General features: G+C 39.0%; 1 protein-coding gene across 1 annotated transcript in view; it reads left to right on the top strand.

Moving 5' to 3' along the window:
- Nucleotides 1-17678, top strand: part of ELAPOR2 (endosome-lysosome associated apoptosis and autophagy regulator family member 2) — a 183991-nt gene that overhangs the window by 97049 nt on the left and 69264 nt on the right. The window contains exons 3-5 of the mRNA XM_060108141.1: nt 5435-5630; nt 12345-12492; nt 15716-15802. Of these exons, the coding sequence (XP_059964124.1) occupies nt 5435-5630; nt 12345-12492; nt 15716-15802 (431 nt within the window). The remainder of the gene's footprint in view (nt 1-5434; nt 5631-12344; nt 12493-15715; nt 15803-17678) is intronic.

Here is a 17678-nt window from a genome sequence, read left to right as displayed (position 1 = left end):
AAGAGGTCCTTGTGATGAAAAGATTAAAAATAGATGTTCTTTATTGTTAGGCATAAATCATGGATGATAATCAGCATATAAATGATTCAATTCAGAGACTGTTATTTGGTACATTGTACGGGGTGGTTGCATGATGATAGTAAAGCTTTAAATTTTCATGTCATATTTTATTCTCAAAGTGGTTTTCAGTCTCTCATAGGACCACAAGCAGTCCTGTGAGGGAGGAGGGGAAAGCCGTGTCATCCTTGGAATGTGAATGCATGGAGGCAAGGAGGGTTAAGTAAGTTGCCCAGCCATTTGCTGGTTGGGGACAGATGGATATAAATGTTGTTTTCCACACCTGCATATTTCTATCTTTATAGTAGTATATAGTATATATACTCTATAGTATATATACTATGTATAGTAGAGTATATATAGTTCTCATAGAAGAGAACATAGGCAAAACATTCTCTGACATAAATTGTAGCATTGTTTTCTTAGGTCGGTCTCCCACAGCAATAGAAATAAAAGTAAAAATAAACAAATGGGACCTAATCAAATGTATAAGCTTTTGCACAGCAAAGGAAACTGTAAATAAAAGGAAAAAACCTATGGACTGGGAGAAAATATTTGCAAATGATGCGACTGACAAGTTTAATTTCCAAAATATGCAAATAGTTCATACATCTCAATAACAAAAAACCAAATAACCCAATCAAAAAATGGGCAGAAGATCTAAATAGACATTTCTCCAAAGAAGACATACAGGTGGCCACTAGGCACATGAAAAGATGTTCAACATGGCAAATTGTTAGAGAAATGCAAATCAAAACTGCAATGAGGTATCACCTCACACCAGTCAGAATGGCCATCATTAAAAAGTCTACAAATAACAAATGCTAGAGAGGGTGTGGGGAAAAGAGAACCCTCCTACACTGTTGGTGGGAATGTGAATTGGTACAGCCAATATGGAGAACAGTATGGAGGTTCCTTAAAAAACTGAAAATAGAGTTGCCATATGATCCAGCAGTCCCAGTTCTGGGCATACCTCTGGAGAAAACTATAATTCAAAAAGATACATGCACCCCAATGTTCATTGCAGCACTACTTACAGTAGCCAAGACATGGGAGCCACCTAAATGTACATGGACAGATGAATGGATAAAGATGATGTGGTCCAAGTATACAATGGAATATTACTCAGCTGTAAAAAAGAATGAAATAGTGCCATTTGCAGCTGCATGGATGGACCTAGAGATTATCATACTAAGTGAAATAAGTCAGAGAGAAAGACAGATACCATACATCTCATATTACTTACATTTGGAATCTAAAATATGACACAAATGAACTTATTTTTAAAACAGAAACAGACTCACAGACATAGAAAACAAATTTATGGTTACCAAAGTCAAAAGGGGGTGAGGGAGGAATAAGTTAGGAGTTTGGGATTAGCAGATACAAACTACTATATATGAAATAGATAACCAGCAAGGTCCTACTGTATAGCACAGGGAACTATATTCGGTATCCTATAATAAACCATAATGGAAAAGAATATGAAAAAGAATATGTATATATGTGTATAACTGAGTCACTTTGCTGTACACCAGACACTAACACAACGTTGTAAATCAACTATATTTTAATTTAAAAAAGTCTTAAGTTGTACTGTAAGCGAATTTGAATGAAGAGTATAGTCCTCAAGATTATAAAAACCCTTCTAATTCAACTAAAAACCAAAGGCCAAGAAAGCAGAGTAAAAGTAGAAAGTAGATGTGGTTAGGACAGAGGGAATAAGGAAAGGAAAAGCTGGTCCTTGTTGATGCCTGCCTGAAGAGGTCGGTAGGGCTGTGTTGACATCATCTCATGGAGTAAATTGTGTTTAATAAGAACGTGTGGCTCTTCCTTTCCTTTGACATGTGGCTCTAGAGCTGCCTTCCAGCGTGGAAAAAAAGGTTGAGGAGGAGGCAATAATTAAAATACAAAAAGCTGTAGACTCTTTAGCTCGTCTGTATTACTAAAGGCCCTATACCTATTCACCTAACTTTGACCATGGAATTATTCTAAAGAGATGTAAAATCATCAATCCAGTGGCAGAATTCTGATTGTCCCAGACCCCTGAATTATATTATTAATAATTGCAGCTAACAATTATTATGTGCTTTATGTCAGGCACACTGCTAAATGTTTTATATGGAATATCTCATTTACTCCCAAAACGCTTGGCGATAGATATTACTATTATTTTCCTTTTATAGGTGTGGACATGGAGGCATATGGAAGTTAGTAACTTGCTAAAATATTTGGTAAATGTGTGTGTTTCAGCTATAATATATTAAAAATTTCAAAAGATACCTGGGGGTAGGGAATTGTTATTGCTTTATAATGCACATGAATATTTTTTTAACAGTTCAAGACAGCAAATGAAGAAAGATGTGAAATATAATAATGAATTAATTTGACATTACTTGCCCTTTTTGCAATGATTATAATAATTATTGCTTGAATTGAATTTTCTTGGGACATGAGCTTTGGAATCAGAGAGCTAACTTTGAATATCATCTTTGCCACTTGTTAATTGGATAATTTTCTAATAGGGTTATTTAAATGTACTGTGTGTCAATTTTTGCTTCTGGTGAATGGGCATAGTATCTTCTTCCTTCACAGGTCTATTAAAACACATCAATCCTGATTATTCCTGGATTCCATATTTGCAAATTTACCTACCTTAAAAAATTTATTTGTAACTCTTAAATCAGTCCATGTAATACTTTCACTGTCATTTGCAGACATGTACAGAGCAGTAAAAATGAGTCATCCGACCATGTGGTCCCAGCTGAGGTTGAAGATGGTGACAGGCTGCCCCCTTATTTCATTTCACATACTGCCAACTGTGTTGTTTGCACAGTCTATTTAATGCCATGTTTTTTGCATTCTTATGCCTTTTATTGGTGATCTTACTGTTTAAAATAGTGCTGAAGTGCTGGATAGTGATCCTAAGTGCAAGAAGGCTGTCCCTTGCCTTTTGGAGAAAATTCACGTGTTAAATAAGCTTAGTTCAAGTATAAGTATTAGTTAAATAAGCGTAGTTCAAGTATAAGTATTAGTGCCGTTGGCCGTAAGTTTAATGTTGATGAATCAACAATATATTTTAAATAAGATGTTTTCCGGCTGAAAACCCCGTAAAACAAGATATTGATGAAGATGATACTGTGACTTGTTGATGAAGATACTGTGACTAGAGAATCACAGGGGCCTAAGCCTGTATTTTCCCCAGGAGCAATGGTTCATTATTTGCCAGTTTAGTTTTCACGATAACTTTGTATAACTATCGTGAGTAAAAAGAATTGGCTGTGTTATACTCAATACATTTACTGTTAACGTTATCTCTCAGTTTTCCTTCTGACCTTAGAGAAATACCTCCGAAAGAGTTGGCGATATTCTTAATGACTTTAAAGGGCAATGGACATTCTCTGAAATATCACAGACACAATCATCTCCTTTTTAGAGTCTAGGGTCCCTTTTAACAACTTATCATAAAAAGTTACTTCTTACTATTTAAGTTAAAAGTTCAGTTTTGGACACTAGACTAAACTGTCTTCAAAGATAACTTTGTTTTGTCAGAAAGTAAATATTTTCAGTTTGGCAGGCAGTGCAGTCTCTCTCACAGCTATTCACCTCTGCCACTGTGGCGTGAAAGTAGCTATAGACAATAGGTATATGAACGGTTATGACTGTGTTTCAATAAAACTTTATTTACAAAAACAGGTAGCAGGCCGGATTTGGCCTGTGAGCTCTAGTTTGCTGACCCTTGATTTAGTGTAATGTGGGCTCTTGGTTTATGGTATTGTTTATCAGTTTGCTAGAAGACCTATAAACCATAAAAAGTAAAATAAATTTTTTTCTGTAACTGTTCCTTGATATGTTGTAGTGATCATAATCACATGTTGTGAGTATTTATTAAAGGCAAGGCACCATGCTAACCACTTTATACTATTTTTTAGTTTCTCATTATAGCTCTATCAGGCAGCACTATGATTATTATCTTATTTTTTCAGAGATAGAAACTGAGACCCGGAGAGGTGACGTATCTCACTCAAGGTCACAGATTTAGGGAGTGGTACAACTTGACCCCAAGATAGTTTTGACCTTATAGCCAGCATGCAGTACTTTTTGCCTAACCTTTCCTTGTTTTCTGATGTTCTACTAATTTAGGGATGTTGATTTGAGGGTTAGAAATGCATTGTACAGCATCTTAAGCTTTTCTGAAGAAAAACATTTTTTCAGTGGATAAGTAAGTAGATGAGTGTGGATTTTAGCTCTATTTCTTTAATTCGTTTTTTCAAAATTAGCTTGTTTTATTTCTTGTTACATTTCCAAATGTATTCTAAAAGGGAGTTTACCTAAATGTGAAGTTTTGCTGCTTTGCTCTTGGCTGGGAGATTTGTTTTTCTTCATTGGATAATTTAGAGGTCTTATTTTGTTCTTGTTTCTTTAATATCCTGATTAAAGGATTAGAAAGCTCTTTGCTACGTTTGAGTCACTAATACTGCTCTGAGCACAGAGCCCCACTCTTGGGGGACATAGGTTTGCGTTTGCTGAATGAATAATAACTTAGTGGCAGAATTGCCGTCTTTTCTATAACTGTGTCAGCTGTCCTGCACGTTGCCTGTGGCTGCTGTTTTCTGGCTGTACTTCTGAGCATTAGCACAGAACTTGACATCATCAGTAAAAAGAAGGAGGTTGTGGAAATAACTCAGTGGGAGTCGTGAATAGTGAAAACATGGATTCATGGTGGAGATACTTGTTTAGCTATTGCATGTGAAGCACAACCTTCTCATTATCCCTGTTATGTTTATGCCACTCACTGGTTCAGCCTTTTATTTGCACTCAGTATTTGCCCGGTACAATTAGGAATTCAAAAATAACAATGATCCCTGCTTTCTGGAAGCTTGAAGTCTCGCATCAATTGATAAGTGATATCTATCTATCCATCCATCCGTCTGTCTATCTTTAAGGGGGGTATTATGAGAAGAGTATTGTAGGAGCACAGAGAGAGGAACAGTTGACTGCCTGATGGGGTAAGGCCCCACCTTCTGTTCTGAAGAGGGTCATTTTTTGACTTAGGAATGGGAGTTTTCCAGGTGAGCAGGTGCGTTGGTCCGCATCTCCGAAGAAAGACCACAGCGGCGAGAAAGAGGATGAAATATTCTGGGAGTGATAAGAATTTTGTTATGGTTGGAAGAGAATGGGTCAAGGGATGAGCCCGGTAAGATAGGTCGGGGTCAGACTGTGAAGTGCATGTAGTGATAAGGGAGACTTTGGAAAGCTTTAATTAGGGTGTGACCTGATCAGAGCTTTATAAAAATAAGGCCGGTGACAGTGTGAAGGGGAGGAAATTGATGGGGGGTGTGATGACTAATGGATTATACATTCTTCTGCCTTCCAGCTTTCTCCTGTGCTTCTGGGGAGTATCTAGAAATGAAGAATCAGGTATGCAGTAAGTGTGGTGAAGGCACCTACTCCTTGGGCAGTGGCATCAAATTTGATGAATGGGATGAATTGCCAGCAGGATTTTCCAACGTTGCAACATTCATGGACACTGTGGTCGGCCCTTCTGACAGCAGGCCAGATGGCTGTAACAAGTAAGAATCCAAAGGAGCCTTGAGAAGGGTGTGGTTGCTCTTTTCCAGAAAGATGTTGAGGATAATCTTGGTAGTGATTGGGATTATAGATAAACTAATTGCAAATAGTCACAGTTTTTTTTTAACAGTCCTTATTAGTAATGTAGCTGAACTTTCATGAGGTTAAAATAGTTGCTCTTAGGACATGATAGATACTGTATGCAAAAAATTCAATAAAGCTATTAAGAAAACAAATTAATTTTCTAATAATACATTCATAACTATATTAAAGTCAGTGGTGTTTCTACAAACCCTTCTGTAATTTTAATGAATAGCTTCAATGTTTTTTCTTTTCCCCTGAGAGGAAAAATGTATAACCTTCATTTTGACACTTGAGTGTCTCCAGTTACAGAGTGGGTTAAACACCTAAAGTGGAAAGCAGCTTTACTTAATTTCCACCTTTTTAACAGGAGATTATTAGGTTTGCCTGTGACAACATTGGAGGCATGATAAACTGTTTTGAAAAAACACAAAATGTTTATCTTTGGGCTGTTACCCTTCCTGTTTTCTTGTATTGACTATGTAACATTCCCCTTTCACGTGGCCATGTTTAGGAGAATTTAACTTTAGGCCTCGGGCTACCTTCTGACAAGGATGGTTTCTCACGACTCAGTATTTTTACCATGAGCTAAAGATGCTGGGGAATTATTTAGCTGTGATAACAGATGTGTTTTCTGCTCCCTCGTTCCTACCTTCCCTCCCTTCCCCCTTGCTTTATATAGCTGTCTCTCTCTCTGCCAGGTGACATTTTTACTCTTCTGATAACAGTCATTTCATCACGTAGGGTTGTGACGTTAGATAGCATTAACAGAATTGTTATATCTAATAATTCTAACTATATATAAAATGTATATGTGTGTATATATACATGTACGTTTGTATATATGTACACACATGAACGATAGGGGAGTTATGGGTGCCGATCCTCCTTTGAGTTGAAAATCCACTTGTAACTTAACATTTGGCTTTTTGTATCCACCCTTCGGCATCTGGCGGATTCAACCAACCATGGATCAAGTAGTACTGTAATGTGTCTTTAGTGAAAATAATCTGCGTATAATTGGACCCATGCAGTTCAAGATGTATATTTATGTATGTACATAGACACACACACAGAGGCATCCCCTGCTTTTCCCAAGGTTGCTTTGTATCATTTCGCTTTTATGAAAAACCTATATTAGTACCTGTTTTTTGCTAACCAAAAGAAATCTGAAGAGGATTTTCGCTTTTACAAAAAAAAAAAAAAAGGGGCAAAAAGCAAAAATACTGTTCAGCATTGGTTTTGCAGCAAGCGGGGCTGTCATAGTGGCTATGTGAACCATGGGCAGCGAGAGTGGCACCAAGCCCTTTCCTGGAACTGCATGCAGCATCTCAGCATCAAGCCACCGTAACTTTGAACTGTGTCTGAGATCTATGCTTTATCTTGATTTATTTTGTAAATCCATTAGTAAGATGTGTCCTCAGGTAATTGCTTCTTTGCTTTGCGCCGTTTCAGCTTACGAAAGGTTTCATAGGAACACTGTACTTTTGTGTAACGGGGGAAACGTGTGTGTGTATAATTTAATTCAATTTTTTTAAATAAAAGAGTTCCTTAGAGGAAGGTACTAGTAGGGTGTTATGAGACCTCAGATCTTTGTCTTGGTGGGCAGGAGATATTGATGTGGCTTCTTTTTCTAATTCCAATAAACTTGGAATTGTTTATTCATTAAAGAGATTGAATGATAAGCAGAAAATTTTCAGTGTATTGAGTGTAACTGTCTCAGTGTAAATTTCAGCCTCTTACTTTTTTGCTTATCTCCCTTCCTTCCTCCCTCCTTTTTTCCTTTCTTCCTTTTTTCCGTCCACCCAATATTGTATTCTTTTTTTTAAAATTAATTAATTTATTTATTTATTTTTGGCTGTGTTGGGTCTTCATTTCTGTGCGAGGGCTTTCTCTAGTTGTGGCAAGCGGGGGCCACTCTTCATCGCGGTGCGCGGGCCTCTCACTATCGCGGCCTCACTTGTTGCGGAGCGCAGGCTCCAGACGCGCAGGCTCAGTAGTTGTGGCTTAAGGGCCTAGTTGCTCCGCGGCATGTGGGATCTTCCCAGACCAGGGCTTGAACCCGTGTCCCCTGCACTAGCAAGCAGACTCTCAACCACTGCGCCACCAGGGAAGCCCCCAATATTGTATTCTTTTTACTTCTTTTTAGTTGCTTGGGTCATATGGAAAGATGTTCATTGACCTTTATAAGAAACAAAGAGCTTTTCAAAATGGCTGTAGCATTAGAGTCCAACAGTGCATTTGAATTCTAGTTGTTGTACATATTTACCAACATTTATATCGTCAAGTCTTGTTTTATTTTAGTCTTTCTAAGTGTGTGTATGAGAAATAATATCTCCTTGTGGTTTTTATTTGCATTTTCCTTCTTTATAAAGGTGTTGAGCACTATTCATATGTCTGTCCATTGTCTATATGTTTTGTGCATGTGTGTGTGTGTGTGTGTGTGTGTGTGTGAAGTGTCGAAGTGTTTTACCCATTTGCTATTTTTTGGGGTCACTTTATTATTGAGCTGTAGGAGTTCTTTGTGTATGCTAGACATGAGATCATGTCATGAATATATTTATTTAATATTTAACATATACACATATGCATGCAGAAATACATGTATGTGTGTGTAATATTTCCTTTTGCCTTTTCATTTTCTCAATGGTGTCCTATGATAAAGAAAAGTTTAACATTTGAAAAAGTACAATTTATCACTGTTTTCTGTTATGGTTAGTGTTTTTATATCTTCAGATATCTTACAAAGGCCACAAATTACAATATCTATTCTTAACGTGTTATTAGCATTATTATTGTACTTTTATATAATATGTAAGTTTTATGTAATACGTAAAGTTTTACACCAGTGTAGTTCCCTTTACACCCTCATCTTTGAGCTACGATTATATATTATATTTAGGAACACATTATAAACCCAATAATACAATGAAATGTTTTAAAAAGAATCAATTGATGGGACTTCCCTAGTGGTACAGTGGTTAAGAATCTGCCTGCCAGTGCAGGGGACACGGGTTCGAGCCCTGGTCTGGGAAGATCCCACATACCGTGGAGCAACTAAGCCTATGCGCCACAACTACTGAGCCTGTGCTCTAGAGCCCGCGAGCCCCAACTACTGAAGCCTGTGTGCCTAGAGCCCATGCTCCACAACAAGAGAAGCCACCGCAATGAGAAGCCCGTGCACCTCAATGAAGAGTAGCCCCTGCTCGCCACAACTAGAGAAAGACCTAACACAGCAACGAAGACCCAACACAGCCAAAAGTAAATAAATTTTTAAAAAAATCAATTGTTTTTTAAAAAACTTAAGAGATAAAAATATGCTTATCTACATATTTATCATTATTGGTGCTCTTTCCTCCTGTATATAGGTTGGCATGTTTATCCAGTATTATTTTTTTCATCCTGTAAAATTTTCTTTATCATTTCTTGTAATGCAGGTCTGCTGCTCACAAATTCTCTCAGCTTTTTTTTGTTTAACCTAAAAATATCTTTATTTTAGCATCAGTTTCAAAGAATATTTTGTTGGACGTATGAGTCTGGGCTTTTACTTTTCCCTTTCCATGCTTTAAAGATGTTCCATTACCTCTGAATCTCTCCCATATTTGTGATAAAAAAATTAGCTATATTTTGTATGGTTAGTTCCCTTCTAGGTAATGTGTTTTTACTTCCCTGACTACTTATAAAATATTCTGTGTATCTTTGACTTCCCTGACTACTTATAAAATATTCTGTGTATCTTTGCTGTTCAACAGTTTGACTGTGATGGTGTGGTTTTCTTTGTATTTACTCTGCTTGAAGTTCACTGAGCTTCTTGAATTTGTAGGTTGATATTGTTACCAAATTTGAGAATTATGTTAACCACTATTTCACCAATAACGCTTTTCTGCCCCTTTCTCTCCCCCTTTTCCTTCTATGATTCCAATTACATGTATGTTAGGCCACTTGGTGTCGTCCAAAAGTCACTGAGCCTCTTTTTTTCCCAATTTTTTTCTCTTAGACTTAAGATTACATAGTTTCTATTGCTGTGTCATTGACTATTTCTTTTGCAGTCTCAAACTTGATCTTAAGCTCATCTGTTGAATTTTCAATTTCATGTATTGTAATTTTCAGTTCTAGAATTTCCATTTAGTTTTAAGAATGGTTCTTATTTCCCTTAAAATAGTTGAGATTCCTCATCCCTTCACTCGCTGTATTTATCTTTTATCTGATGTTGTTGATTATATTTTGAAGAGCTGTCTTAAATACATGTCTGTTTCTTTTGTTTTTTCTTTTGTTTGTTTTATAAATCTATTTATTTATTAATTTTTGGCTGCATTGGGTCTTTGTTGCTGTGCATGGGCTTTCTCTAGTTGCAACGAGCGGGGGCTACTCTTCATTCCAGTGCACAGGCTTCTCGTTGCCGTGGCTTCCCTTGTTGTGGAGCACAGGCTCTAGGCTCGCAGGCTTCAGTAGTTATGGCACGTGGGCTTAGTAGTTGTGGCTCACGGGCTCTAGAGTGCAGGCTCAGTAGTTGTGGTGCACAGATTTCATTGCTCCGCGGCATGTGGGATCTTCCCGGACCAGGGCTCGAACCCGTGTCCCCTGCATTGACAGGCAGATTCTTTACCAGTGTACCACGAGGGAAGCCCCTGTCTGTTTCTTTTTTTTTTTGCGGTACGCGGGCCTCTCACTGCTGTGGCCTCTCCCGTTGCGGAGCACAGGCTCTGGATGCGCAGGCTCAGCGGCCATGGCTCACAGGCCCAGCCGCTCCGCGGCATGTGGGATCTTCCCGGACCGGGGCACGAACCCGTGTCCCCTGCATCGGCAGGTGGACTCTCAACCACTGCGCCACCAGGGAAGCCCCTGTCTGTTTCTTTTGATTATCTTTTTTCTCAATTAAAGGTCATACTTTCCCACTTCTTTGCATTCCTAGTAAATTTTTATTGTATCTTGGGCATCATGAATGTTAAGATGTAGGGAATGTGGATTATTTTTTTCTTTCATTTAAAAGATGTTGGATTTTGTTCTGGAAGGCAGTTTATTTATGAGAAGAATGCCTTGATCTCATCAGGTCTGATTTAAAAATTTTTTTTTAGAGTGGCTCGATATTGGTTTCACACTTAGTTCTAGGTCATGGTCTTTACTCTAGGGCAAGAGTTGGGCACACTGTGGCCTGTGGGCCCTCCCTCGGTTTTTGGAAGTAAAGTTATATTGGAACACAGCTGCACTCATTTATTTATATATTGTCTATGGCTGCTTTTGAACGACAGTGGCCTAGTTAAGCATTGCAGGAGAGACCAGATGATTCATAAAGCCAAAATTATTGACTCTCCGGCCCTTTATGAAAAAGTTTGCTGATACCTACTCTAGGGCATGGCCCTTATTCCTGAAGTGTGGCAATTCTGGAATCTCAGAAGAATGTCCAATGGGGTTATTACGTTTTCTCCTTTCTGGCTGTCCTGGAGCTCTAGTGACTCCCATAAAAGTGACCTCTCTGATTATGTCTTAGCTTTGCAATGGCTGTTCACTGGTAGGCCTGCCCACTCCAGACCCAAGCCTGAAACTTCAGAGAAACTCCATGTGGACTTCTGGAGCCCCTGTTTTCTCTGCATCTCAGGCCTGAACATTCCAGTTGTTTCAGCTGCCCCAAATATTCATCCCTGCTCCTTTGCTCAGTGAGATCACTGTGCTCCGCCTGGGTGCTATCTCCCTGTGCCATGGTCTGGAAAGTGTCCTGAAGGATGAGGTCAGGGTCAATTTGGGCTTTGTCTCATGTGTTTCCTGCTGTCAAGAATCTCAGTCCTTCACTGCCTATTGTCAATGCCTGAACATGGCTCACATGTTTTGTTTAGTTTACTAGATTGTTAAAGAAAAGGGCAAATCCAATGCCAATTAGTGAGTCATGATGGGATGTGGAAGTCTCAGTCTTTCATTCAAATTTTTTTTTTCTGTTAGTAAAAAGAAAATAATTTGCCAAAATCTCACTTATCATCCAGATAGAAAGTTAAATTTGAAGAGAAGGATAGTAAGTTGTGCTGTCATATGGTTTGGTTGGAAATTTTTTTTGGCCCAAAAGTTGGCACGTGACTCATTATTGATTAATCTAAGAACTAGATGGTTAGATTTACAACCCAACTTTTATTCACTAGTGTATTTTCTTAATATTTCATTTTATTTTTTAGATAAAATTTCCAATCAGACTTTTACCCCTACTATATATTATGACACTGTGATCTATATTTTATTTAGGTTCACTTTAAATTGGCTTTTTCTAGGACGATATCTTCTCTCATAATCAAGGAACCCCTGCATTCCCCTGCCAAGTATATGTTTGTAAATAAAACTTTAGATATTGTTTGAGAGAATAACTCCATCTAAGACAACTGGAATTAGTGATCATCTGTTTAGCAATCAAATTTTTGGTGAAAAATAACAGTTACATAGCAACTTGATTGTTTAACCATGCCACCATTTAGGAAGTCATGTGCCACAAGAAATGAACCTTTTTCCAGCAATGGTGTTGGCCTCTGAGTTCCACATGAGCTTCAGACTCCTCTGCTGTGCTTTGTCAATGTAACCGCTTTTAAATCTCAGTTACAGAACTTGTGAAAAAAGAGGTTTCTGAATGCTGACATGAAATGGTTTTGTTTCCACAGCTCTTCCTGGGTCCCTCGTGGAAATTACATAGAGTCCAATCGTGATGACTGCACGGTATCCTTGATCTACGCTGTACACCTCAAGAAGTCGGGCTATGTTTTCTTTGAGTACCAGTATGTGGACAACAACATCTTCTTTGAGTTCTTTGTAAGGGCTTTTATATTCTAGAATTCACTTTTTAACGGACATATAAAATTTCTCTTAATCATTTGTTCCCATTCCATTGTATGCCTTCTTGGTTTTTGTGTTAACTGAAGCTTTCAATATGAAAAGAAGTGTTATTTTTTGTCTATAATATTTTCTGGTTAATATTGTTTCTTTAACTTTGAGCTCTCACCTTGTAGAGTAACATTGGGCTTGTTTTTCCTTTTGGATGTGATTATTAGGAGACCATTTAGTGGAGACTTCTTGTGTGACAGATATTTTCCCCAAGATTCATTAAAAATTTTTTTCTACCTACAGATGCTACTTTGTTTAAAAATATGTTTTTACCAATTTTAGTTTTTGTTTAAAAGGCTTTTTTGCTCTTTGCAATTTCAAATATTTGAGTTATTTAAGTGTATTCATGGGCAGTTAGGAGTGTCTGTGTGTTTCTGATTCTGCCGGTTTTGTACAATCCAGTGGAATCAATGGATGAGATAGTTGATGTCTCTGACAAGAGATTAAATAACATTACACAATATAGGAAAAAACAATAGTCTAACAGAATGGGCTGTTACCATGAAAATTATTTAACTATTTATATAAACTGTATCTAATCTTGCAAATATTTGTTGTGGCAGTGACTCAGATACTTGAGAAAAACTTCTCAGATTGACTTCTTAAACCAAAAAGAAGTGTGTGTTGTGCAGGCAACTGGGAAAATATCTTGTAAATGTTTCTGTGGTCCAGATTTCAGGAATAAATGTACTGATAATGCTAAAACAAATTTATATTGCTCTTGATAATGGAAATTTCTAAATCAAAAGTTTGCTAGGAAGAGATATTTTCCATGAAGGTATGAGCCTTAGGCTCAAAGTCAAGAGATTCTGGCTCGGGTCCCAACTCTGCAATTGCTAGTTGTGTGTTATTGGACAATTAAGTTAACTTTCTAGCCCTCAGCATTCCTTTTTTGTGAAGTGGATTGTAGACAAGACCTTTTAAAGAGCCTCGCAGCTCTAATATCCTTTGATGAGTTTAAGATGTTAAGCAGTATTCAAACAGATTGAGTTTTTAAGCTGCATTTTGTTTGTAAGATACTTCTCAGACTGAATGATTCCCTATTCCATTGGACATTTTTGCAATATTACTAAAATAAAGTTAAGAAGCAAGATAATTGTATAATTGTTAGAATAAGCATTTAGTTTTGTGTTGTCCATTAAGTCCTTTGAGAGTTGTCAGTAAAGGTACTCTTAAGGCATGAAATTTCATTACTTCCTCTCAATGATACCTTTGTTCTTCTGGATGTAGACTGAAAAGGGATGGTGAGTTCATGTTCCTTCTTTTACTGATGTTTCAGCTTTATAAGTTGCAGTTTATTGACTCAGAGGGTCAACACCTTACGGCCATCCTGCAAAATGGTTAGTGGAAAGGAAATGTCTGAAGACTGAAAGATGAAGATGTACCTGTGAGCAATTCATAATTGAAAGCAGTAAAGTATTTAATTTTAGGAGCTGGGAGTTTCATTCAGCTCTCCCCTCCACACACACTTTTTTTTTTTTTTTTTTTTGCCGTACGCGGGCCTCTCACTGCCGTGGCCTCTCCCGTTGCGGAGCACAGGCTCCAGACACGCAGGCTCAGTGGCCATGGCTCACGGGCCCAGCCGTTCCACGGCATGTGAGATCTTCCCGGACCAGGGCACGAACCCGTATCCCCTGCATCGGCAGGCAGACTCTCAACCACTGCACCACCAGGGAAGCCCCACACTTTTTTTTTTTTTAAATGATGAAACTGAAATCTGGAGACAATAAATGATTAGACCAAGGTTATACCTTTACCAGTTACTTTTAGAATAACAGGAGAACTCAGATCCGTAGAATGCCAAGAGAATGTCACGATAACGCATGATGTCTGATATCAACTGAAAAAAACCTTTCAGTTTATCTAAACATTGACCACCACAGGTATATATATTCAGGGTTCCTATCTGTTTAAAAGTGGCTTACCACTTGCATTAGGATTGTCATTATGTTTATAACATAAATATGACATTTGAATTCAGTTAAAGCAGATGTCCTCAGGAGCAGTCAGTATTGTCTGGCATTTGGCTGTTGCAAGGATCCGTTTTCTAGTTAGTAAGTCTTTAGGAAATAACTTGTATGGAAATTTTTTTTTTTTTTTTTTGCGGTACGTGGGCCTCTCACTGTTGTGGCCTCTCCCTTTGTGGAGCACAGGCTCCAGACGCGCAGGCTCAGCAGCCATGGCTCACGGGCCCAGCCGCTCCGCGGCATGTGGGATCCTCCCGGACCGGGGCACGAACCCGTGTCCCCTGCATCGGCAGGCGGACTCCCAACCACTGCGCCACCAGGGAAGCCCTGGAAAATATTTTAATGCTGCTATCTGTGAAATTAGGGGGATGGATGAAGTGGAAAAATGATTTAGAGAAGAGAGAAATAGCCATTTGGGCAGAAGTATACTAGATGAGATGCTATTTTAACCCAACTCTGTTGCTGACTGTTACACAAGACTGTAAAGATGGCCAAATTTTTGATGTCTAGGTATTCTTCATAGGCCTGGAAGAGTATGTCCCAACTCCTAGGTATTTGGGAAGAGTTGTCTGAAAAGCACAAAGTGTTTGGTGCTAAAGATATTAGCTGTATTCATTTGCACTGGCATAGAATATCATTAACATCTGTCCCCAAATACCAGCTGGGGCTTTGACTTTGGCTGTAGCCACTTACCTATACACATTTGGGTTAAGTCCCGGGGAAAGGAAGACAAAGCAGATTTCATTTATTTATTAATTTAAAAATTTAATGGCCTCAAATCTTATAAAAATAAACTTGATTTTTATACTTTCGGGCCTGCCTGGTGAATGCAAGCTTTTACATTTTTGTGATGACTTTTTCCCCTTTATGTGGATTTTCAAGGCTAACTCTCTCTTCCTCTGCCTCTGCCGCTTGTGCTTAGCAGCCCCCGCTGTCCCCGCCTTCTTAGTGGCCTAGTCTTTTTGTTACAATAATGAGGATGGTTTACTTAGAGCTACTAACTCATATGCAGTTGTCACTTAGGCTCCAGAGGTCTTGGCACGTTTACTTGTTGAGAATTACTCATGGCCATTGCTTTGTAGACCTTGAAAGAAGCTCTTGCAGCCTGTCCTGTGCTGAGTAACAAATTTGATTAAAGCCATCATTCAAGAAGCTTTACTGGGGCCCTTGTGTTTACTCCACAGATTCAAAATGATCAGTGCCAGGAGATGGACACCACTGCTGACAAGTGGGTAAAACTCACCGACAGTGGAGCATGGGGCTCTCATTCTGTAAGTTTCTCTCTGTCCTCCGCTTCCCACCAACCCCATCCTTCTCCTTCCTTCCTTTTCCCAACCTTTTTTTTTTTTTTTGCGGTACGCGGGCCTCTCACTGTTGTGGCCTCTCCCGTTGTGGAGCACAGGCTCCGGATGCGCAGGCTTAGCGGCCATGGCTCACGGGCCCAGCCGCTCCACGGCATGTGGGATCTTCCCGGACCGGGGCACGAACCCATGTCCCCTGCATCGGCAGACGGACTCTCAACCACTGCACCACCAGGGAAGCCCCCACCCTTTTTTTTTAAGTTTATTTTAAGAAAAAAAAGATCAAAATTGTTTTTTAATTTAGAAACTTCTAGTTAGCAAAGAAATTGTCCCTAAGTTTCATGGACTCAAGCTCTTTGTAGTACTTGTTTTCATGCCTTTCTCTTTCTTCTTCGCTTCCTCTTCCTGCTCTTTCCCATCACACTCCAACTCTCCTCCTTTTAAAAGGGACATTAATAGGAAGTCTACTCAAAACAAATATACAGAACCTCTGAGTATGTAAGTTTACTAATGTGGCAATCACATGAAAGAGAATCAGTGACTCTTGGCATTGGAAGGATCCTTGAGTTTCTTTCATCCAACTTTCTCTGCAGTCTCCCCAACAAATGATTTTCAAGCTTGTCTTTTTGGGGACTGTGCTGACCCCATTGTTGGACAGCTCTACGTATTACAAAATTCATCTATGTCTGGAGCTGAAACCTGCTTTCTGTCTATCTATTCATCACCCATTGTTCAAAGTTCTACCCTTTCTGGTTGTGTCTGGTAGACTAACTACTTATTTCTTTAAGGACAACTCTAAGTGCTTGAAGGCAATTATCAGGTAACACAGTCTCTGAATCTATTATTATTTGAGGCCTTTGGAGTGAGACATGGATTTAAAATCTAACTTTGGTTTACAGTAGTTGTGTTTCTTTAGGCAATTGGCTTCATCTCTTTGATAGTTCATAAGAGAAATGGGACCAGTCTTGCAGAGTTAAATGAGATGATACATGGGGAGGGCCTAGTGTGGTGCCTGCAGTATAGATTGGACACTGTTTCAATAAGGGACCGCCCATCTTGCCTTTGTGTTGTAGCAGGTACCTCATCCTTTTTTGTTTTGTTTTGGGTTTTTTTTGAAAAAAAATTTTTTTTTCTGCATTGGGTGTTTTTTTGCTGCATGCAGGCTTTCTCTAGTTGCGGTGAGCAGGGGGCTACTCTTCCTTGTGGTGGGCGGGCTTCTCACTGCGGTGGCTTTTCTTGTTGTGGAGCACGGGTTCTAGGTGCATGTGCTTCAGTAGTTGCAGCACGCGGGCTCAGTAGTTGTGGTTCGTGGGCTGTAGAGCACAGGCCCAGTAGTTGTGGCACACGGGCTTAGTTGCTCCGTGGTATGTGGGATCTTCCCGGCCCAGGGATTGAACCTGTGTCCCCTGCATTGGCAGGCGGATTCTTAACCAGTGCGCCAACAGGGAAGTCCAGGTACCTCATCGTTGAGTGATTAATATGATGCACCCTTTCAGAGTACTTTTTTGATCTGTATGCCTGGAAGTGATATTAGTACCACTTAAGATCCATTCACCTAAGCATTCAGTCCGCTGGGCTTTGAAGGTACAAGTAACCCTTGGCAAGAAATACACTTTCTTCACTTACAAAGACTTAACACAAAAGGAAAGTACTTAACACAGTACTTCTCTGAATCTCTGGCAGGGTCAATTAGTCAGATATATTTTAATTTTATACTGCTTGAATTTGGCCAGCCAGAGACTGCATAGAAGAGTAGGGTGGCAAATGAGAAAGCAAGGCACCCTTAACATTAGTTTACTTGACTGAATCGGCATGAAATTGATCAGAAAAGTAGTTCGATTTATAA

Source organism: Mesoplodon densirostris, chromosome 9, assembly GCF_025265405.1.
Source record: "Mesoplodon densirostris isolate mMesDen1 chromosome 9, mMesDen1 primary haplotype, whole genome shotgun sequence".
In the NCBI taxonomy this organism is placed as follows: domain Eukaryota; kingdom Metazoa; phylum Chordata; class Mammalia; order Artiodactyla; family Ziphiidae; genus Mesoplodon; species Mesoplodon densirostris.
This window is presented reverse-complemented; position numbering and strand designations above follow the sequence as displayed.